We start from the raw sequence: 25012 nt of genomic DNA on the forward strand, positions 1-25012 counted from the left end.
AAGATTAGATGGGTAGATCACATAACTAATGAGGAGGTATTGAATAGAATTGGCGAGAAGAGGAGCTTGTGGCACAACTTGACTAGAAGAAGGGATCAGTTGGTACGACATGTTCTGAGACATTGAGGGATCACCAATTCAGTATTGGAGGGCAGCGTGGAGGGTAAAAATCGTAGAGGGAGACCAAGAGATGAATACACTAAGCAGATTCAGAAGGATGTAGGCTGCAATAGGTATTGGGAGATTAAGAAGCTTGCACAGGATAGAGTAGCATGGAGAGCTGCATCAAACCAGTCTCAGGACTGAAGACCACAACAACAACAACAACAACAACAACACTGGAACTCGCAAACTTTATTGTTATTATCGGACGTGGTGCACAAAACACGTTCCAAAAGTACATACACACACATCACGAACAGTATGCTTCACTGAGTATGCAGACCAACAGACATCCACATTCAATACGTGCTACTATGAGAAACTATTGGTGACAAGCCTTCATCCACTTGCTGGCACCACCTGTGATCACCGATTTCCGCAACTGAGTTTTCTGATGCCACGCTCAAACAGATTTGGACAAGCCAGTTAGCTTTCACAGTAAAAGGTGGCGATTTCTAATGCTTCCTCACGTATTGACTCACAATTACTGATCACGGATCAACTTTATCATGTTTTATTATTCAGTGATGCAAGCAGCCCCCACAAACTGGACATCATCATTATGGACATTGCGGCTACGTAGCAGCAGCAACTCAGGTAAGCTCCGGCACTTTCAGCAGCACCCAACCTGCCAGATAGTGCACTTCACTAGGTAATGTCAACAAGCATACAAAACTGTGGGGGTATATTCTTGCTTCAGACAAATGGTGCACAAATGCATGAAGCCAAGCAATTTCCTAAATGGGGGGCAGCAATCAAAATTAGGCATAACTGATCACTCCACAGCACTCTGCCTGGCCACTACTACAAACAATTCTGCCCCACTCGAAGAAGATGTACCACTCAAACTCCACTACATGATGACAATTTACTTTCTTGTAACAGCAATGTAGCTGTCTTAAACACAGCTGACGAGCACTATTCTTCACAGTGTTTCTATGTTGCATCAGCTGTATGTCAAAGACATGTGTAATGAGCTAGTTTATTTAACTGACACTGGTTCAGACGTCAATGTTCTCCCTGCAAGATCAGAAAACTATTCACCCATAAAATCACAGCTCACAGCAGCGAACAATTCTAGAATTCCTATGTTCAGTCACCGATGTGCTGTCATGAATTTAGTATTCCCAAAGGATTTTCAATGGAATTTCCTGATCTCTGACGTCGCCATACTCGGTGCGGACTTTCTCCACTGTTACAATGCAAATGTGTACATACAGGAGGTTATCGTTCACAAGAACAAAGGAATTTTACATGGTCATATGATAATTCTAGGAGAGACTTCTGGATTTCAGCATGTTCAGCAGTAGATGCAAAAACTACCTCTGTTAAAGGAGCCCCGTAACTTCCTGTCCAGTGTTAGTGATCTATTTCCAAAGTTATGAATATGCTTGGTGTCGCGGACAATGAGACCCTGCGTGCCTACATCTCTCACGGTGCCACTGCACTTGCTATGACTCAAGAGCAGAGATGACGCCACTCCCAGTACAAAAGAGGGCACAGCAGAACACCAGCCCACGCCACAGTTTAAGTAAAACATAACACTAAACATCATATTTCCGCAGTGCCAAGGCCACTGGTTGCTTACGAGGCCCATTGGTTGGCTCCTAATAAGTACACTGCTGCAAAGAAAGACTTTGAAGAATTTCTGGCAATGGGGGTTATCAGACACACTGACAGGCCTTGGGCATCTCCCCTACATCTGATTCAAAAGGAAGATGGTACGTGGTGTCTATGTGAGGACCACCGTGCCCTGAATGCACTCACCACATTGGATCGCTGTCCTGTTCACCACTTACATGATTTTACAGCTGTGTTGGCAGGCTCCCGAATGTTCAGTGATACTGACTTCCAAAAAGCCTATCATCAAACTTCCAGTAGCACCAGAGGATATGCAAAAGACAGTAGTAATTAAGCCTATTGGGCTCTTTGAATATGTATGGATGTCATTTGGTCTTAAGAATGCTACAGAAAAATGGAAACATTTTGTCAGTGATGTTCTCTGCAGCCTGAATTTCTGCTTAGCATTGCAGAATGACATGTTGATTTTTTTGCATCTGCTACCGAGCACGAAACTCAGGTACGGACTATTTTTGAAAAGCTTTCTGATTACGAATTGAAGATAAATAATGACAAGTGTGTGCTTTGCAAACAGGCAATGGACTTTTTCGGACATCAGATGACTCCTGCAGGTATTAAGCCCTTACAATCTTAGGTGGACTTCTTTCAATTCATTCCCATATCAGCATTTATGTTGTATCTTAGGCATGTTTCATTTCTACAGGCAGTCTGTTTGTTCATGGTGAAGTGAGCCACATATTGCAGTCTCGATTTTCACCTACCTGTTGCGGTTGTTTGGGGGAAGAGACCAAACAGCAAGGTCATCGGTCTCATCGGATTGGGGAAGGACGTGGAAGGAAGTCGGCCGTGCCCTTTCGAAGGAACCATCCTGGCATTTGCCTGGAGCGACTTAGGGAAATCACGGGAAACCTAAATCAGGATGGCCGGACGTGGGATTGAACCGTCGTCCTCCCGAATGCAAGTCCAGTGTGCTAACCACTGCGCCACCTCGCTCGGTCACCTACCTGTTAGTGCTGCCACCAGCACTTGTACAAACCAATGGTATGCAATACAACTTTAAAAAATTATGTTCCCTCATAAGGAGCAACTTTATCACCACCAGTTGATGGAATAAGTTTAGAAATAATCCTTTCTAAATTTTGTTGTATTTGAATTGTAAATCCTCTAAGCAGATTGTAATGTTGAAATTAGATTTTGTTCCTACGTAAAACCACATCCCTGAAAACCATTTTGGTTCCAGACTGGTTTTACACTAGTGAATATGAAAGGCAACCTGATAGCTTCGTGGGAAGTCCCCATACAGAAGGGATAAGACAAGGACGGTTATGGGCCTGCATGAAATGAATACAGAAGGCGAGAGACCAAGGGGAAGTCAAAGACACAATTGCTGATAGGAGTCGAAGAAAGATTCGTAAGAGAGGAGAAGACTGTGTCTGGGTGGTGACAGAGATATGGTGGAAACTGGAGAAGATGGAGAGACTCATGTTTCAAGCAGCCCTTGACATTAGTGGGAAACTATACAAGGTAATAACAATGATGATCTGTTTATACCAATTATTAATGTTTGTCAATAAATTATAGAGTCTTTATAGATTAACTAGCTGCAGCCCACAGTGTTATCCATGGTTAAACAGTTATTTATAAAGAAATGTTAATGCCAAAACTCACTATCCATGTGTATGCGCCATCAAAAAAGTTATCTCCTGTATTGAGGCGTGAGCTACTTGCGGCCCAGCAAATCGTGCGACATCGGAACAGTAGTCACATTGCCCATCCCACAGGAACAGTGACTTTTTAATAAAAGATATCCTACGTGTTAATTCAGGGTATAGGCTACTTCCATTCCTAAGTTCATCCATTTCTGTCCAGCTTCTTCAGTTTGAAGGAGTGACAAACATACTAACTTGACAAAGAAAGAAAATAAGCAGTATCTAGTTCAGCATAGTGCAAATTTTATAATATTTGTATGTTCAACAACATTATCTGCCCTCATGTGTGCACCTGTTACCAGCAGATACACTGGGATATCCTAAATAAATCCAGCCTCACTAAATGCCTACCATGTTCTACACGTAAAGACACAATGCCTCTCTGTCGTAAAGCATTTAAATGACATTGTCATCATGAGACTTCAAGTTTCTCAGAAGCTATAAGTTACGTCTGATGCTCAGCAGATAAAATGCAAAAGGCTTGCAAGGAAGTACAGATTAAACACTTTGAGGGTTGTATAATCACTGTATTCATATTACGTAGGACATATTAAACAATAAAAGCGCTTGCACAAATACGACACTGTTCAAAATTCAAGGAGTAAATAGCTTTTCATAAGAGTAATTATTCTTCCACTTTTCGTGTTATGTTCTTAAAATCTTGTAAAATTTAAAAGTAGTCTATGTTTGGATCAGGGTATATGCTAATCACATATCAAATTTCTTCCAAGTCTGTCCAGCTGTTTAAGCGTGAGGGGGTAACAAACATATTCACACAGAAACTTTCACATTTATAATAAACTAGCTGTTACCTGTGGCTGCCACCGCATATCAGTAGTTTTGTTATGGTGAATAATAGTAAACAAGCTAGTAATTTATAAATGTCTGAGTATATAACAGTGCAGAGATGTAGGTATTAAAACATATGCAGTTGTGGAATGTAGGTAATGAATGTTTTACTTATTCTGCTGTATGTAGAATCTGCAGTCATGCATTATATTTTTTAATTAGTACTGGATCTGAGATTTCACTACTAGAGCAACACATGCCAACCATTTCCTCCTTCCACTTCAATGCAGTATGGTGCCTACATTTTCTATCCATGCCCCTAAGATGACCAATTTATCATTTACACAGTCAAATACAAGATCATAATGAAATTCAGCCTCACCAAAAGCTTCCATATGGAAGGGTGCTACACTCTCTGTTTGCTCTACAACCTTTAAATGTTGCTACCATTGTGAGTCTTCAAGCATCTCTGAAGTTATAACAGACGTGTAACACTCAGTGCCTAAAATGTGATGAGCTTACGACTAATGTTACTGTGGAAGCATAGATTCAACACGTAGAGGATTGTATATTCATTGTATTCATTATGTTTAATCTTATTATGTAGGACATATTAAACAATAAAAGCAATCACACACGTAAGATACAGTTCAAAAGTCAAAGACTAAATAGCTTTTTCAAAGAGTAATTATTATTCTATATTTAGTGTTATATTATTCAAATCAATTTTTGTGCTATGTGCAGCATTCAAGCTACCTGCATACCAAATTTCATCAAAACTGGTTCGATGGTTTGGTTGTGAAAGTGTAACAGGCAGAGTTACTTCCGTATTTATGATATTAGTATGGAATACCATCACATGCTAACAACATAACAGGAAGGGATTGATAACTAATTATCCTTTTCAATTTATACATTAGAAGTAAATCTGTAGATGGAATGATTTATTGAATAAAGGTTTGTAGCAAAAACTTATTGGTCCATAAAATTACATAGCCCCAGTTTTGAGGTGAGGTTGGATAACTTCACCCAGTTTTCTGAGTCTATGATCAATTTAAAAAATTATATCATGATAGCACATACTTTTTTTAACTTATCTTAAATCTTTCAGCTGTGAAATGCTGCTATGAATGCTGATTGGCTAGGACAAGATCTGCAAGAATTGGTTCATTTATATTATAGCCCAAGGAACTATTACTATTCACTGGACATTTATTAAGATGTGCTTCCCTGAGCAGAGTAGAGTTTAGTGTGTGGCAAGGTCACCTACATGTTGCTTATACTGAAAATGCCTAGATGACAGCTATGAACATTTTTCCTCGTTCAGTGTGTGACATGACTGTAGACCTTATTTTCCTGTTAGCTGGTGTTGAACTTAGAATTGTCAGCACATTTAGTGTGTGCACTTGTTGTAAATCCCATGTTAAATCTGAAGTAAAGCTCTTCTGATTATTAGAATGAGAGTTTTATTTTTTATAGTGAACACTAAGTTCACTGAGAGTCACAAACTTATTTTTAAGTATCTACTTTTTCTCATGTGGAATTCACATAGTGTTTCCAGTTGGTTATGCTTAGTTAAAATTCTTGATATTTATGTTATTTTTAGTTTTAAAAAATGAATGATGAACGTTTCAAGTGTATGTAAGAGTTTTATGTATGGCAATTCGAACCAATTCTATAAACTTTACTTGTGCATGTAGCGAAGTTCTGAAAATCAGCAAAGTGTGTCAAGTTTCCTGATGTTTTGGATCAAGAATGGGCCCAGAATATGTTGCCAGCAACACCAGGGTTCTCAGAAGCCTAATAACATTACTCTGTAGGATGAAAATATCTGTTGTGGTCACTTCGAGGAGAGAGATACATAAAATTGACATCTTACCATGTACTGGATCTGAACGGTCAAGATTACTCCAAAACACTGTTTAAATATAGAACCACATATTAAACTAATATTTTCACCCTAAAAGAAGGTAGTTCAAAATTCAGAAGAACGCAAGGTTATACTGCCTACAACAACACAATACATTTTAAAGAACTGTGATATTAAAACCAAACTTTTGGGAGATGAAATCCTTACTTAAAAAAAGAAGCAGATAAATTTCAGCAAGGAAGATATTTTCCATAGTAAAACTTTATGACTTTTCAAACATTCTTCATGTCAGCTAGAGAGTTAACACCAGTTTGCGTAACTCAGTCCTTAAGCATTTATGTTTGGTATGTCTGGTTTTGTATTTAGGTCAACTTGAAACAAAAATACACAAATAAATAAAACTGTGATGAATGGTTACACATTTAACACACTTTAAAACATCATTGTATACTTAACCAGTGTTACATTATGAAAACTTAATACATATATAACTTGTGATGAATCAGATACGGGTTAATGATGGTAGGAGTCAGGAATTATCAAAAAAAGTTGGCAAATTTATCTTCAAGCATTACATCATGAGTATTTATAATTTATAAGTGAACGCTCAAAAATGAGAAATCTGACAATCAGGACAGAAAACAAAATTGTTATGTCTGGATTATTTCTTTTGTGAGGTAGATTTCAAATATGATCAAATATATAGTTTTGCTCTGAAAGATATAAGAAAACCTAAATTCCGAATGTTACATGTTAACAAAATATGGAACAAATATGTCATATGTAACATAATGCCACCTTATGAGTATGTTACAAGCACAAGTGTTCGGCACTCTTTTCTCCATTAGCGTATAAAAAGCAAGTTAAAAATTAAACATAGTAGTGCAGAAAATATTGGTTTTAGATTATTCTGGAGAATGATACACTGCCCATTTCACTAAATGTTTTCCACTTAGCTATAGGAATTTTTAATTAATGAGTTCACAATTAACCATTTATTTCACAGATATTAACATGTTCAATTAACAATGGCCGCATCACTGCTACCTCCAACCAGAACACTAGAAGGTTCTTTGCCCACAGCTCCTGTGCCTTGTTTTTCTTCTTCTGAACCAGGAGGTGGACGGTCATCAGGTGCTCCACGTATACGGATGTTGTAGCGTTCTTTGTGCTCAACCAGTTCACGTCCTTTAGAGACCAGTTGTTCCTTAAGTGTTGCTATCAAACGTGTCAGCTGTTCACTGTTGTTGCGTACAACAGGACAGACATCAGCTACGGTCATCTCACAAAGGACTCCACTCACTAGTCGATAGCAACGTCGAGCTGGGTCTGCAGTTTTCAGAGTTTCCAAGACTAGATTGTGTTCATGCAGATCCTGCTCCAGCTCAGATAGCTTCAAAGCAAGTTGACGTTGTTCATTTCTTAATGTCTGGAACTTCTGTATCACTTCATCTTGTGTTAGGGATGGTTTCCCTTTATTCTTTGGAGCATTATCACTGGTAGTCGCCATACTATTAACTGAAATTAAAAGAATGTGTTGAGAGTAACTTGAAATTGATCAAAGTTATGAAATTTTAAAAGTAGTGAAGTTAATGTTTGAAAAAAAAAAAAAAAAAAAAAAAAACAGAGCACATGATTTTCTGTAGTATCCATAGGATTTTTCCATTAACCCCCCCCCCCCCCCCCTCCCCCGTTTTCAACTCTTCACAGAATCACTTTGATAAACCAACAATTTTCCATTGTTGGTCATATTATCTGTACATAAACATAGAGCGAATTCTCCACAGCAACAGGCCTTACACTCCATTCATTTATGTATTTTTAATCCCCTTTTCTCCTTTTCCCAGAATACAATATTGGCATCAACCAGTTGTTGACACCTGGAAGCAGCATCCAACATCAGAACAATGACCATGCACAATTTTTGTTGTTAATAGATATAGCACAGTGCTGTAGCCAAGACGCTAATCACATTTTAACACCTGTTGAAAGACAGAAGAAGCTGTGCCTTCCACAACTAGCAAGTTTGAACTACAAACTGATTTGCATTTTCCACAAAATGTAACAAATCATAGAATGAACACTGTTTCAAAATAATGCACTGGTTATGGTACTGTGAGGCCATGCATGAATGATACAAGTTCACAAAGGAGTGTTTATCTTGTGATTCTTTGGAGAAACAGGGATGGTTTATTCAATTTTCAAATCAGTCAAGATGCTCCACTGTACATACAATAAACATCAGGTGGCATGAGAGTTCATTTTGTGGTTTATTCATTTCGTGTGTGTGTTTTGCGAGTGTAAATTACTTCATTTTTGGTACCTGCTGTATCTCTGTTTCGCAACAAGACACTATTTCAAAATTTAATTTTTCATTTTTATTTATTTTGTTACCAATGAGTAACTACAAATAATGGATTCAAATATAAGTCACTTAGGAATGAAATCAGTAGGAAGGGCAAGGAAACTAAGTGAAATGATTGCTGGAAAAATTAAAATGACTCTTAGGGAATTAAAAGTAAAGGCGACAACATTTTGAGTGCAAAAGAAATTCCAATGTTAAATTGAGAGAAGAGAGTGCATAAATGGCAAACATACATTGAATGCCTTCAAACAGTGGAGGAACTGTCTGATAATGTAATAGAAGATGGAAAGTGTGTTGAATTGGAGGACATAGGGGATTCATGGTGTATTTCTGGGTGTACAACCAAGTTGTTTCCGACCCAGTAATCTCCTTCAGTTGGTGTAAGTTGTGCTGTTATGTGCACTCACTGCCTGGACTCCAACTAGACAGGCACTTGGTTTATTAAGATCTCTCAACCAAAACTGGGAAATGTTGAGAGAATGTGCATTGCATGGAATATCAGTGTAGGCTCTGAAAAACTAAAAAGAACATCAAAGAGCGTAGAGGGCACCAGGAGTCAAATACACAACTTGCAACAAGTAGTGGTGAGAGATCAACAATATTTCACAGTATGACTGGATTCCAGGCACTGAGTACACATAACAGAACAACTCGCAGCACCTGAAGATGATGATTAGTTCAGTCATAGAAATATTTTGCAAAAAGGGAAACAACAATTCAACAGTACACCCCAGACCACAACATTAACCAAGGGCACTGAGAAAACATGAGAGATCATATAGGCCACCCAATATTAGTCAGAATTTGACACAGCTTTGGAAGCTTTCGGATGAAACATGGCAGAAGGGGGCAGGTAACATTCCTACTGATTTCTGAAATTACTGTGGGAAGTGCCAAATGAGCAATTACTGAAGATAGTGTATAGAATCTACAATGCTGGGAAAATGCACACGACTTTCAGAAGAATATCAACCAAGTATTCCCGGAGATAGCAAAGACAACCAGTCTGGAAGCTTATGCATCCAAATTACTGACTATAATGATGTAAAGAAGAATGGAAAAGAAAACTGATTATCTGTTAAATGACAATGAATTTAGGTTTAGAAAATATAAGAGCTGCGCAAAGGCTATTCTGACATTACACACAATAATAGAAACATGAATTGTGAAAAATCAAAATGCTTTCATAGCCTTTCTAGAGAAAGTGTTAGAGAATGTGAAGTGAAACAAGATGTCTGAAATCCTCAAAAAACAGGTACTGCTATGGAACAACAAGAATAGCACAAAATATTTAGAAGAACCAAGAGAGAACATAAGAACACAGCAGTGATCAGATTAAAAAGGGCGTAAGACAGAGAGTTAAGAGTTTTTCTCCTCTACTGTTCAATAAATATGTCAAAGAAACAATGAAGGAAATAAAAGATATGTTCAAAAGTGGAATTAAAAATCAGGCTGAAATGATATCAATGATAATATTTGTTGCTGACGTTGCTGTTCTCAGTGAAAGTGAGTAAAAATAAAAGAATCTGCGAATGGGAATAACAGTTCACTGGGCACAGAAAATGGATTTAAAGTAAATCCAAGGCAAATGAAATTATCCTGCAGCATCAGAAATGATATAATTACCAAACTCTGCAACAAATTTGGGAGCCGTGTAGTACATGAAGTGAAGAAATTCTGCTGTGGACAAAGCAAGGTGGATACAAGTAGCAGACTTGCACAGTCAAAGAGAGCATTCCACATCAGAAGAAGTCTACTAGCATAAAATTCAGGATGAAGCTGACAAAGAAATTTCTGAAAATGTATTTCTAAGGCACAGAACTGGAAATGAATAATAAAATGAGGGAAAAGATACAATCAAAGTGTTTCACATGTATGTTACAGAAGCATGCTAAAAATTAGAAGACCTAGTGAGGTAAAACATATAAGATTTACCACAATATCAGCAAGTAAAGGTATATATGGAAAATAAACTAGAAGAAGAGATTACATATCATTAAGATCTTTGGGAATATCTTCCAAGGTACCAGAAGAAGCAACAGAGGGCAAAAATTGTAGAGAAAGCCAGAGATTAGAATATACATAACAAATAACCGATGATTTAGAGTTTAGCTGCTGCTCCGAGATGAAAAGGTTGGCACAACATAAGGAATTGTGGCAGGCCACAACTAGACAGAAGAATAATGACCTAAAATAAATGTTTAAAAGTTATCTTGCAGTGTTCAGGTGCCTCAGTGGTAAAATGCTGGATTTTCTCCCCTTGACTTGAATGCTTCAGAGAATCTGTGGTTGGCTTGATGCTGTTCAGTTTACTTATACAACGAGTAATTTTTTTAACCAATTAGTGTAACAGCTACATCCTGTGAATAGAGAGAGGGAGGTGGGTTACATATTTCTACTAGCACAAGTTGGTAATAATGCATGGGTGGTTTATAGAGCAGTATGAGATTGCTATTCTTGACTGACCTCATCCTGATTAAGATGACATTGGTAGGCTTCTTTTTGAGCATTATGACCACCCTTGAATTTTGGAGATAATTTATGGTAGAACTATCATAATTGTGGTCTGTTTCAAAACATCTTATGATTTGTTGAAAGAATGAGTCATGTGAATTTTTTTACTAACAAAAATTATTATTAATTACTAGGCTCGTGCTGGTTTTGGCAGCTCTATTGAAATCATTCACTACGCTGAAAATTACAGAGTCATATGGTACGACACCAATAAATTTGCTACGTCTTTATTTTCCAACGGAACACATCCAAGCATCCTCTATAGGGAAGACAGGGACCACGGAGGAATCAGTGTGTTGTTACAATCCCCCAAAACAACAGGTTCGAGGTGCTGTCTTTCAGTGAAACTGAAACTCAGCCAGTTGGATTCACTTCACCTGTTCGGCGGAAACCTGGTTTGTCCTGTGTCAAGAGGAAGCAGATGCAAAAGGGCACAGATCTCTTAATCATTGGGAGTTCAAAAGTACAGTGCATAATGATTCCCATTAGGGAAATGGTAACAAGAGACAAGAGGAATACCAGGTGCAATTAGTGTGTATGCCTTAGCGTCTCATTCAACATACTGAAAAGCCTATTCTGGCACAATTGAGGAAACTGGGTGCAGCTAACTGTATATTGTCATGCGTGTTGGAACAAACAATGCCTGTTGTCCGGGCTCTAAGCTCATACTTGGATCATTCCCGGAATTTATCACGGCCCCCTGGTTGTGAGTCGAGTGGAAGGAGTGAATCAGAGACCAACAATATTTCACAGACTGACTGGAGTCGAGCCATAGGGTTGAGAGCTGTAGGTTGCCTCTAAAACAGTTAGATGTGCACACAATGGCTTTCTAGGTTAGGTGATTGACCATCCAGTCCAGATAACAACAAATATAGGAGACCCTAAAGTTTAAGTGTCAGTGTAAGCATAAGTTAAGGTCCAAAAGAATGCTCCCCATGAGCAAGAGTATCAAAATTGTAGTAGTAAACTGCTGAATCATTCGGAACAAAGTGATAGAGTTTGAAGTGCTCTTGAAAATCAGGGAAGCTCACATAATACTAGGCACAGGAAACTGGCTGAAATCTGAAATAGATAGCAGTGAGATTTTTAAGGAAACTTATGTGTATATTAAAAGGACAAATTAATGGGAAATGAAGATGATGTATTTGTCACAACAGCCAAGAAACGAAAATCCCTCGAGAGAGAAACTGAAGCTGCAAGCGACACTATTCGAGCAAGACTCGGTATCAAGGGCAGGCATAAAATTATAGCAGGGTCCTTGTATTGACCACCATATTCTCCTCCTGATGTAACTGAAAACTTCAGAGAAAACCTCACATCACTGGTATGTAAATTCCCTAATCATACTCATAATCACCAGATGAAACTTTAATTATCCAGCAATCAATGAGGAAAATTACAATTTTGTTAGGGGGGGTGAACCAACACCCTGTGAAATGATTCTAAAAGCCTTCTCTGAAAACTACCTAGAACAGACAGTTCAGAACACCATTCATGATGGAAATATCTAGATCTGATGCCAACAAACAGACCTGGCTTCTTTGAAGAAGTCCACATCAAAACTGATATCAGTGACCGTGAGGCTGTCATGGTAACAATGAATACTAAATCACAAAAGACAACTAAAACAAGCAGAAAGATTTATAAGTTCAGCAAACTAGTCACAGAAACTGTAGTGTCATATCTCAATGAGGAACTGGAAACTTTTAGTAATGGCAGGAGCAAGTAGAGGAACAACGGCCAAAGTTCAAAAGAGAAGTTGACAATACATTGAATAGATATGTACCCAGTAGAACAGTTCATAATGGGACATATCCTCCATGGTATACAGCCACTGTAATGAAACGTCTAAAGAAACAGATGACTGCATAAAAGGTATAAAGCACAGCATAGGGCTGTAATAGAGAGATGCTGAATGAAATACTTTTGGGGGCCAAGAGAACAATGGGTGAAGCCTTCAATTACTACCGTAGCAGAATACTGTCAAGTGATTTTTCACAAGACACAAAGAAATTAAATTCTGTTCATAAGTAATGGCTGTTAGTGGCACCACAGTTAGTGTCCAGTCGCCCAAGGATGGGACAGGAACTGAAATTGAGAGTAACAAGACAAAAACAGAAATCCTTAACTCTGTTTTCAAATGTTTCTTCATAAAGGAAAATCCAGGAGTGCTGTCCCAATTTTGTTCTCATAGCACTAAAAAGATGAGTGAAACAGATGTTAGTGTTAGTGGCATTGAGAAACAGCTGAAATCATTAAAACCGAACAAAGCATCTGGGCCTGATGGAATCCCTATCAGATTCTACACCCATTCAGAGCTGAGTTAGCCATTCTTCTGACTATAATCTATTGTAGATCCACGGAACAAAAATTTGTGCCTAATAGCTGGGAAAAACACAGGTCACACTGTCTACAAGACAGGTAGCAGAAGCGATCCACAGAACTACTGACCAAAATCCTCCCCATTTGTTTGTTGTAGAATCTTAGACCATATTCGAAGTTCAAACATAATGAGGTATCTTGAACAGAATGAACTCCTACATGCCAACCAGCATGAAATTCAACAACATAGATCATGTGAAACCTGACTAACACTTTTCTCATCTGACATTCTGAAAGCCACAGATCAAAGCAGTCAGGTAGATGCAGTATTTCTCAATCTGTGTAAAGCATTTGACACAATACCACATCTACATTTATTATCAAAGGTACCATCAGAATGGGCAACAGATGAAATGTGTGACTGGATTCACAATTTCTTGGTAGGGAGGATGCGGCACGTTATCTTGGATGGAGAGTCATCGGCAGACATTGAAGTAACTTCAGGTGTACCCCAGGGAAGTGTGTTGGGTTTCTTGCTGTTCATTTTATATATTAATGAGCTTGCAGACAGCATTAATAGTAATCTCAGACTTCTTGCAGATCACGCAGTTATCTAAATGAAGTACAGTCTGGACAAAATTGCACAAATATTCAGTCTGACCTTGATAAAATTTTAAAGTGGTGCAATGACTGGCAAATAGCTTTAAATGTTCAAAAATGTAAAACTGTGCACTTCACAAAACAAAAACATGTAGCATCCGTAGTATCCTATTAATACATTACTAGTGAGTCACAGTTGGAATTTGTAACCTCATAGAAATACTTTGGTGTAACACTTAGTAAGTACACGAAGTGGAACAATCACAGAGGCTCAGTTGTGGGTCAAGCAGGTAGCAGATTTCAGTTTACTGGTACAATTCTAGGGAAGTGCAATCAGGCTACAAAGGAGATTGCTCACAAATCACTTGTGCAAGTGTGTGGAACCTGTACCAAGTAAGACTATTAGGAGATATTGAACATATACAGAGAAGGGCAGCACAAATGGTTACAGTTCGCCTGGCCCATGGGAGAGTGTCACAGAGATGTTGGAAGAACTGAACTGACAGACTCTTTAAGATAGACAGAAACTGTCCTGAGAAAGTCTAATGACAAAGTTTCAAGCACAAGCTTTAAATGATGAGTCTATGAGTATACCAGAACCCCTACATATTACTCCCATTGAGACTGTGAGGATAATATTAGATTAATTACAGTACACAAAGAGGCATTTAAACTATGTATTGTTTTTCCCCTGCTCCATACATGAATTGAATAGAAAAAGCTCTAATAACTGTTACAGTGGGACGTATCCTCTGAATTGCACTTCAAGGGGTTTGGAGAGTACAGATATAGACGTAGTTTCAACATTAAAGGTGTGACTATTTTTACTTAGCATTATTGTAAAGGTTAATGTTAAAGACCTCTTATGAATGCAATATAGCGCACCTCTGCACTCTGGTATTGACAGCTGACACTGGTTAGTGCATTTCCAAGAACAGTGGATGGACCACTATGAAATGACAGAACGTCCTTCAACAATGTTTTAATGGGATTGGGCAGACTTGTCAACACACACACACACACACACACACACACACACACACACACACACACACACAGTGATCTTACTGACAGAATCCATGATGTTTTAAGTACATCACCTGAGAAAAAACTGTCAATTATTTACCAGAATGTTTACATCACTGAGACAACAACTCAGATACTTATGATGAGTTTAATTTACAATGGTAATAACATTTTCTACATTCAAAATGAAAACCACCTTTTTTAACTTCAACATAATGGAAAAATAAGTGTTGTCTTAACAGAAACCCTGCACATCATCAAAGATTGACTTCTGGATATAGGCTCACTAGAGTAAACAAGGTCATTGTCTCTGGCTTTTCTTATATACTGTCATCCAGCAAATAACTTACTTGGTCTGTCAACAATCCACTTGCCTGGTTATATATTTCATTACACTCCATTTCATCTTCATTACAGTGACAACTCCCACAATGCTATTTACTTTCAATTTGTTTGTGTTCCAGTCTCTTCTAGTATGCCTTCACATGCCCCAAGTCCTCTGACTGACACCCTCTGGTTTTGGCATTTAAAACCTATGTCTCACAACCACAAGTCAAAACAGGGAATACACATAAACAAAATTTCCATTTCAAATGTGTTGGTAAATTTATGTTAAAAAATACAACATTGTTTACAAAAAGCATTGTATACCAATTTTCCTTATTTATTAGTCTACAATATGTACCTTTTAACGTATTACATTTTTTAATCACATTTTGGAACATTTTATTTTCCCTCATAAATATGTTGTTGGTGTTTTGATTCATGGAGTGTGTTCTCTAAATTCTCTAAATGGATGTTAGTGGGTTGTAAAAATTTCACTGGACTGTTTGGAATAGTTCCAAAGTTATTAAGACCTGAAGTTGGGTCTGAAGATAGATTGCCAGATGCGGGTTGCAATTTCCGGGTCACGCCACCTTCTTTCACAAGTCATAATTCTGGAACTAATTGGCAGGGGAAACTAATACTTTGTACACGAGTGTTCCACACATGGTAGAATTAGTGTACTGAATTTCAGTCAAATCTCAGACTATGAGCTGGAGCCCCTGGTTGAACTGACATGGAAATGACCTGCTTACATTTCTGGATTACTTGTTTCAATATTTTTGCAGTATTCTTTGTAATGCATCACAATACTAACATCAAAGCTGTTCCTAGATAGTAAATATAGTCTCCTTTTGTCCCATGATATCTTTATTCCTTGTGCAATCCATGGTTTATTTTTATACTTCTATTTGATTTGAGTTATCTTCAGTGGGAAACAATTTTCAAATGAGCAAGTAACTTTATTAATCAATGCTTTCCGATTTCCATTTGAATCAGAAGTATTAAACCATCCATCCAAAATTCATGAGTTTGAGCCGTCTCCTAAAATTCACAGTTTTTGACTGATTTATTAGCCTCCTGTACTCAGATTTAATAGATTTTATATTCTGACAAATTTCAACAATTAACATAAGATATGCATGTCATGATCAGATAGCCTATTTGCTATTGGTTTTGTGATATGATTTTTTTCCTTAGATTTGTCTACAAAGATATTAAGAGATAGACAAGGTCCAACAGAGAGTGATGTGTTGTCACAGGATAGTTTAATCAGAGTGGGAGTGCTATGGAGATGTTCAACAAACTCCAATGGCATTAACTACAACAATGGTGTTGTGTGTTATGGAAAGGGTTACCACTGAAATTCTGAGAGCACACATTCAAAGAAGAGTCAGGCGACCTATTACTTCATCCCACATATATCTCATGAAATGACCATAATCAGAAAATTACAACACACAAGGACAGTTGTTCTTCCGATACATCATTTGTGAATGGAACAGAGAAAGGAAAATTTTAGTAGTAGCAGAGGTACCCCCACCATACACCGTAAGACGGCTTGTGTAAACAATACATACTGATACCTAACTTCAACCATTACAGTAGTCGGTGAAGTTTATTTGCACTAGATGCAAACACACCACTATCAGTAAAAGAAAGATGGTATAGATACGCAACATTAACACAAATTATATCTCCTTATTCCCAGTTTAGAGCTCTGATAAATTTGTCAAGGGCTGCTCAGAATAGCAGCAAGATAGAATCTTTTGGCCAATTCCTCTTTCAATGCTGAACTCTCATTAGAAAGAACAAGTCTTTTGGAAACTGCAGCAGTGAGTTCCTAAAACTCTCCCAATAAACTAAAGTCGACCATTCACCTTCCCTACCACAGTTCTCACATGCTCGTTCCATTTCATATCACTTAGCAACATTACGCCCAGATATTTAAACAATGTGACTGTCAACTTATTCTGTATCCAAACATGACAGGTTTGTTTTTTCTACTCATATGCATTAACTTATATTTTTCCACATTTCAGACTAGCTGCCGTTCATCAAACCAACTACAAATTTTGTCGAAGTCATCTTGTATCTTGCTACACCCACTCAGCCTTGACACCTTACCGTATACCACAGCATCACCATCAAACAACTGCAGACAGCTGCCCACCCTGTCCACCAAATCATTTATGTATATAGAGAAGAACAGCAGTCCTATCACACTTCGCTGGGGCACTCTTGACAGTATCCTTGTCTCTCTCTGATGAGCACTCGCTGTCGAGGACAAAATAATGGGTTCTACTACTTAAGAAATCTTTGAGCTGCTCACGTATCTGTGAACTTATTCCATATGTTTGTACCTTCATTAACAGCCTTAAATCCTATAGTGCTCAGAGCCATTTGAACCATTAACAGCCTGCAATGGGACAGTATGACAAATGCTTTCCGGAAATCTCTAAATATGGAATCTGCCTATTGCCCCTCATTATAGTTGGCTGTATATTATGAGAAAAGGGCAGGCTGAGTTTCTCATAAGCAATGCTTTGTAAAACCATGCTGATTCATGGACACAAACCTCTCAGTCTCCAGAAAATTTATTTTGGAAACATGCCCAGGCTGTGGCTAAGCCACATTCATAATATAATAACCTCCTTCGAGGAGCGGTAGTCCCACAAGGTAGGCTATGTGGGAAAACTTCTGTGACATATGGAAGAGAGGAGACGAGATACTAGCAGAAGTATAGCTGCGAGGACAGGTCGTGATTGGTTGGTAGAGCAATTGCACAGAAAGGCAAACATCCCAAGTTCAAGTCCCATCTGGCACACAGTTTTAATCTGCCAAGAAGTTTCATTTACATTCACCACTGCAAAAACCTACATGTACGTCTTACTTCATATTTTGCCACAAATTCTGATGACACAGTTAATTTCTATAATAACAAACAAGATACTAGCTTATTTGGTTTACGAGCAACAGGAAATTACGGATGAAGATTATGAAATCAAACAACGGAAAATCCAGGAAGGAATCTAACAATATTAGAGAAGGAAAGTTGCCACTCACCATATAGCAGAGATATAGGAACAACAAAAAGATTCTCACAATTATAACTTTCAGCCATTAAGAGCTTTGTCAACAACACACACACACACACACACACACACACACACACACGACGGCAGTCTGTTTCAGTTGCCTGAGACTGCAGTTGTGTGTGCGAGTTGCATGTGTGTGTGTATTGAAGTCATTGTATTCAGTTACCACTGTTCAACATGCAAGCTGCTGCCAATATCGGTATGCAACACAACAGCTACAGACACTGTAAGTGCACTTTGCCAAAATTCTGTTCTCTCAGAGGTCACATTAGTTTGCTAGCATTCTTTTAGTAATGTTTTTGAGTTACTGGTTACATAATCCATTGCTCAATTTTCTAGGCTTCTATGTCCACCATACTGATGATGTTCAAGGTCTATTGCAACATTATTGTGTTGTCCAGTATGTCCATGTAATACATTTCAACTAAATTTTGGACTGGTTCCTTGTGCAAGGCCCTGATTGGTTAGTGTTTTGTCACTAATGGTTCTGGTATTGGTGTAGTGTGAGAAATAGATGGCAGAACACAAGTTGTAACCATGCCACTGAATGAAGATCCACGCATGGAAGAAGTTTAACAGTAAGAGAATAACAGAAACATAGCAGGATTTCCAAGAAGTCTGGAAACAGTCCTCAAAATATATAAAAAAAACAAAAAGGATATATGACTAAAGTAAATTAAATGAAATTGAGAAAGACTTCAAGAGAAATAGCCGAGAAATTTCTACAGAATGTTCAGAGGGTTATCGGCCTCCTAACAGATGCTTCAAAATAACAACCAGACTAATCTCTAGAAACAGACACTATAACTGTGAGAAACCTTAAAAAAGAAACTACACTTCACAAACTCGAGACCAAAACCAGATTCAAAACCACATACAATCATATACATAAAGATGATGTGACTTACCAAACGAAAGCGCTGGCATGTCAATAGACGCACAAACAAACACAAACATACACACAAAATTCAAGCTTTCGCAAGCAACGGTTGCTTCGTCAGGAAAGAGGGAAGGAGAGGGAAAGACGAAAGGATGTGGGTTTTAAGGGAGAGGGTAAGGAGTCATTCCAATCCCGGGAGTGGAAAGACTTAACCTAGGGGGGAAAAAGGACAGGTATACACTCGCACACACACGCATATCCATCCGCACATACACAGACACAAGCAGACATCCGTAAAGAAAAGAGTTTGGGCAGAGATGTCAGTCGAGGCGGAAGTACAGAGGCAAAGATGTTGTTGAATGACAGGTGAGGTATGAGCGGCGGCAACTTGAAATTAGCGGAAGTTGAGGCCTGGTGGGTAACGAGAAGAGAGGATATATTGAAGGACAAGTTCCCATCTCCGGAGTTCTGACAGGTTGGTGTTAGTGGGAAGTATCCAGATAACCCGGACGGTGTAACACTGTGCCAAGATGTGCTGGCTGTGCACCAAGGCATGTTTAGCCACAGGGTGATCCTCACTACTATCAAACACTGTCTGCCAGTGTCCATTCATGTGAATGGACAGTTTGTTGCTGGTCATTCCCACATAGAAAGCTTCACAGCGTAGGCACGTCAGCTGGTAAATCATGTGGGTGCTTTCACACGTGGTTCTGCCTTTGATCGTGTACACCTTCCGGGTTACAGGACTGGAGTAGGTGGTGGTGGGAGGGTGCATGGAACAGGTTTTACACCGGGGGCAGTTACAAGGGTAGGAGCCAGAGGGTAGGGATGGTGGTTTGGGGATTTCATAGGGATGAACCAAGAGGTTAGGAAGGTTAGGTGGACGGCGGAAAGACACTCTTGGTGGAGTGGGGAGGATTTCATGAAGGATGGATCTCATTTCAGGACAGGATTTGAGGAAGTCGTATCCCTGCTGGAGACCCACATTCAGAGTCTGATCCAGTCCCAGAAATTATCCTGTCACAAGTGGGGCACTTTTGGGGTTCTTCTGTGGGAGGTTCTGGGTTTGAGGGGATGAGGAAGTGGCTCTGGTAATTTGCTTCTGTATCAGGTTGGGAGGGTAGTTGCGGGATCCGAAAGCTGTTTTCAGGTTGTTGGTGTAATGGTTCAGGGATTCCGGACTGGAGCAGATTTGTTTGCCACAAAGACCTAGGCTGTAGGGAAGGGACTGTTTGATGTGGAATGGGTGGCAGCTGTCATAATGGAGGTACTGTTGCTTGTTGGTGGGTTTGATGTGGACGGACGTGTGAAGCTGGCCATTGGACAGATGGAGGTCAACGTCAAGGAAAGTGGCATGGGATTTGGAGTAGGACCAGGTGAATCTGATGGAACCAAAGGAGTTGAGGTTGGAGAGGAAATTCTGGAGTTCTTCTTCACTGTGAGTCCAGATCATGAAGATGTCATCAATAAATCTGTACCAAACTTTCGGTTGGCAGGCCTGGCTAACCAAGAAGGCTTCCTCTAAGCGACCTATAAATAGGTTGGCGTATGAGGGGGCCATCCTGGTACCCATGGCTGTTCCCTTTAATTGTTGGTACGTCTGGCCTTCGAAAGTGAAGAAGTTGTGAGTCAGGATGAAGCTGGCTAAGGTAATGAGGAAAGAGGTTTTAGGTAAGGTGGCAGGTGATCGGCATGAAAGGGAGTGCTCCATCGCAGCCAGGCCCTGGACGTGCAGAATATTTGTGTATAAGGAAGTGGCATCAATGGTTACAAGGATGGTTTGCAGGGGTAACAGATTGGGTAAGGATTCCAGCCGTTCGGGAAAGTGATTGGTGTCTTTGATGAAGGATGGGAGACTGCATGTAATGGGTTGAAGGTGTTGATCTACGTAGGCAGAGATACGTTCTGTGGGGGCTTGGTAACCAGCTACAAAGTTTGCCAAGGTAATCCCATTCCTGATGTCCAGGTAGAGCTTCAAGGAATCCTCAGAACCTTAGGCCCCCTACAAAACCTTTCACCTGACCCCATCAACCTCCTGACCCCACTGACACCCCGCACCCCTACCTTCTACCTTCTTCCTAAAATTCACAAACCCAATCATCCTGGCCGTCCCATTGTCCCCATATAAAAAAACCAGTCACTTGCAAAATTCCCTTTCCCTCCAACGCATTACCCAACAGACTAGAAATACAAGCTTATACACAGATGGGTAAAAACCAAGTAAGCTTCAGAAAAGGAAGATCATTTATTCAATAGATTTGGCACCTGTGAACACTCCTGAAGGTCAGCCAGACAAGTTATGCCGTCATCATTTCATGGCTTCAAGAAGCCCTATGACTCCATAGACAGGCAGACTCTCCTTGACACGCCAGAAGAATGTGGAATAGGCACAAAAACTGGAATGGTCATGCAACTGACACCACATCCAAAATTAAATTTATGGGAGAAATCCCAGAACCATTTGAGATACACACAGATAAAGAGAATGATATGGTGTCTCACCACTTTTATTCAACAGTCTTGGACAAAATTATCAACCAATGGGAAGAAACAGCAAAGGGGATTCAGTTAGGAAGAACACGTACAAACAAGATAATCATAAAATACCTGGCATTTTCAGATGCCTTGGCCATGCTTAGCAACAAGAGACAAGAAGCACAGAAATGCTTACATGAAGTCTCTGATGTAGAAAGAACAATGGTCAATCCACGCACACAAAATACAGAAAGGTTGATAGAGTGGAAAAATTCAAGAATCGAAGAGAATATATGCAAATAGGTAGTTCACACAAGGCAATAAGAACAGAAAAACTTTAGGAAGCATACAAACACACATGGACTTACTACAATAAAAGAAACATATCAAAATAGACCAAAATTGGGCACTACAATACAGATGTACTACCAGAAGCACTCTATGCATCAGAAATGACCACAACTGAAGCATCAGGTTTCACAGACAGGAAAAAAAAAAAAAAAATTAGAATGTAAACCCTCAGAAAAATTTAAGGAGCAATAAACAAGGGCGGTATATGGATGAAGGACCAATTAAAGAATTACATAAACACACCGACATGATAAGAAACTGCTGACTGATATTCTATGCAAAACTATACAGAATGAACAGCAGCACATTCACTATGAGGGTTTCTGCTGTAGCAAACAGTTCAATAAAAGAAATTGATTGCAAGAAATAGAAGAACACATAAAATATTCAGGAATCAATATGGAAATGATACTAAATGAAAGAGACAAGTTCTGAAACAAAATTATGAACACAATACTTGAAGTAAAAGAAAGGAAGAACAATATGGATGTAACAAAGGAAACAAAAACACAGTCAGAGAATGAACAGATTTTGGGAAGACAAAATGAAGTAGTAAACAAAAAAAAAATTGAATAATCATGTAACACTCAAGGTCAAATACTGTTGTAGGGGCATAAATGTGTAGTGATAATGATGATAATAATAATAATAATAATAATAACAGCAATAATAATAAAATACAGAACCAAAGAAAAAAGTAATTAGGCGTATAGCGGAAGTCCAAGATGTCTGAAACTGCATTACAAATTAATTTGTAAATATGACTATATATGCTGAATGTTTATACATTTTTGTTATTATTATTGTTATTAAATACAGAGATGTGAGCTAGTAATTCCTACCAACTACCTTTCATATGTTACGCAATAGCACACATTGAAGGGGTTGTCAAGAAGAAACTTTTCCGTTTGCTTTTAAATTCTGCATTGCTGTCTGTCAGACATTTATATCACTGAGCAAGTTATGAAAAAATTTTAGTTGCAGCATTGTATACTCCTTTTTGTGCACCCCCTTCTTGTACTAAAGACAACTTTAATGTGGAGTAACGAGTACCCTTTTCCCTTGTGGTATCATTATTATGTACATCACTGTTCCTTTTGAATTGCAGAAGTCAGGATGTCCAACTCCTTAAACAGATGTCTACAAAATGATCATGTGTGGGCACCATGTGTTATCCTTACAGCACATTTTTGAGCAATGAAGACTTACTTTCTTAAAGATGAGTAACTTCAGAAATGACAAAGCAATGGACTGCTTTTCACAGTTAAAACCTATGACATTGGTTCTCCTATGACCCCTGATTTTGGCAATGAATAGGACACAAAGTGAGTTTACTTTGGATATGTCAATACTGGCGGGTAGAGTGAGCAGGTTCAAGTAGTTGCAGGTCCCAGCCATTATGCAGAGATGAAGGGGCTTGCACACAATAAGACTAATGTCGAGTGAAGAAATGCATCAAACAAGTATTCGGACTGAGAGCCAAACCAACAACCATCTGTTAATATTCTACATTCTAAAACAGTGTTTTGTATTATACATAAAGTATTCATTGCACTAACTATATAGTACAAGCAGAATATCTAGTGCACACCATCAAAATTTGGCAATTATTTGAGCTTTGTAGCTCACTGACAACAGACTCATAATACATGTGAAGTTTGTCACTGATAAGTACACTCAATTTAAACACAAATATAGCAGTAACAAAACTGACTTCCCTATGCAGGAAAAAATCTTACTCTGGCACAGGAAAGTGTAAATCACTACAGCAACAAATCTCTGAATATGTCTACAGTAAATTAAATGTGGTTAGCAGGCAAAATTAAATTAAAAATGCAAACATCTCTCATTTCTGCTTGACAGATTCTACAACACAAAGGGATTTAAGAATTACAATATGTTGATGTACGTTTGTATGTAAATAAATATAAGCAGAAAAATAAATATAAGTCATGTAGAGAGAGAAACATTAAAAAAATATGAAAACGTTATTTATGTATTGCAGCATTCTACATCGGAGGAGCAAATTTCGAGCATAATCTGTTAATCTTGCAAAAATTCATTTCACTATGAACCTGAACGTACTTTTTTCTTATTTATAAACTGTATCCTCAGTATCCCTGCTACATCACCTCTTGTTAAGGCAAACTGCTTAACATCAATACACCGATAAACCGCAAAACGACATATTTTCCTATATGTCGTCAATTATTACAACAATGTTCCTCATTAAACGGGCACACAATGAGATATAATTCTTCCAAAATCTTTAAAATCAAATTAAGAGACAGTACGATGTTCTGTCACCCAACAAATAGAAAACAAGAATGATTGGAAATGATCTCATCCTATTCTCAAATCGTAGATGAGGGGGTGTGTGAAATCAGGTATTGTTCTCAAAACAAATCAATGCGGTAAAAACTGCAACAAGTTGCATTTCCTGCAGTGACATTTTTGACTACGGCCGGCATATTTTTTATTCCCGTAAATAAGAAACATCCGGCTAACAAGCGCTAAGTATATCTACTTCAAGGTGTATCCTAAGCTCACACATTGTAATGTAAAACACAGAAAAATACAAAATATATCAAGTAATCACAAAAAATAAAATTTGATTATACCACCTAACCTCAAAAATTTTCAGTCTAGGTCACTTACTGAAATCTGAGAAACCGGAAGCAGTTTCAGCAAATAGTTCCTTACAAATGTGCTGTGCGAAATTACAATTATCGAGCAAAAACCATAATCAATAAATTATGTTCATTAACTAGCAAACTAGAAACACCACTACGATCATAAATTCAACGAAAACACGCTTGCTTAGTTGCGCAGTCCACAGATATTTTGATATATGTTTGATGCTCTTAGCTTAAATATCTGTCGCAAGATTTTATTGCGACTAACGCTATAATTTTGCGTGTTATTTAAAAAAAAAACCACGGTCAA

General features: G+C 38.4%; 1 protein-coding gene across 2 annotated transcripts; it reads right to left on the reverse strand.

Annotated features, from left to right (window-relative positions):
• Nucleotides 1-6647: 6647 nt before the first annotated feature.
• On the reverse strand, nucleotides 6648-24923 carry LOC124612561 (prefoldin subunit 2-like). Of its 2 annotated transcripts, none has more exons than XM_047140837.1 (2): nucleotides 24696-24923; nucleotides 6648-7629 (listed from the first exon to the last, which is right to left on the reverse strand). In XM_047140837.1, exon 2 carries the CDS (start codon nucleotides 7619-7621, stop codon nucleotides 7130-7132), a length of 492 nt encoding a protein of 163 aa, XP_046996793.1. In that variant the 5' UTR covers nucleotides 7622-7629; nucleotides 24696-24923; the 3' UTR covers nucleotides 6648-7129. The 2 variants fall into 2 exon arrangements, with proteins under 2 accessions (XP_046996793.1, XP_046996792.1); XM_047140836.1 differs by having other exon boundaries at nucleotides 24725-24921.
• Nucleotides 24924-25012: the final 89 nt, after the last annotated feature.

The sequence above is a fragment of the Schistocerca americana genome, chromosome 4 (assembly GCF_021461395.2).
Source record: "Schistocerca americana isolate TAMUIC-IGC-003095 chromosome 4, iqSchAmer2.1, whole genome shotgun sequence".
Taxonomy (NCBI): domain Eukaryota; kingdom Metazoa; phylum Arthropoda; class Insecta; order Orthoptera; family Acrididae; genus Schistocerca; species Schistocerca americana.

Excerpts from the sequence above, each read along its gene's own strand:
- LOC124612561 (XM_047140837.1), bottom strand. The coding sequence starts at position 7,621 with ATGGCGACTACCAGTGATAATGCTCCAAAGAATAAAGGGAAACCATCC.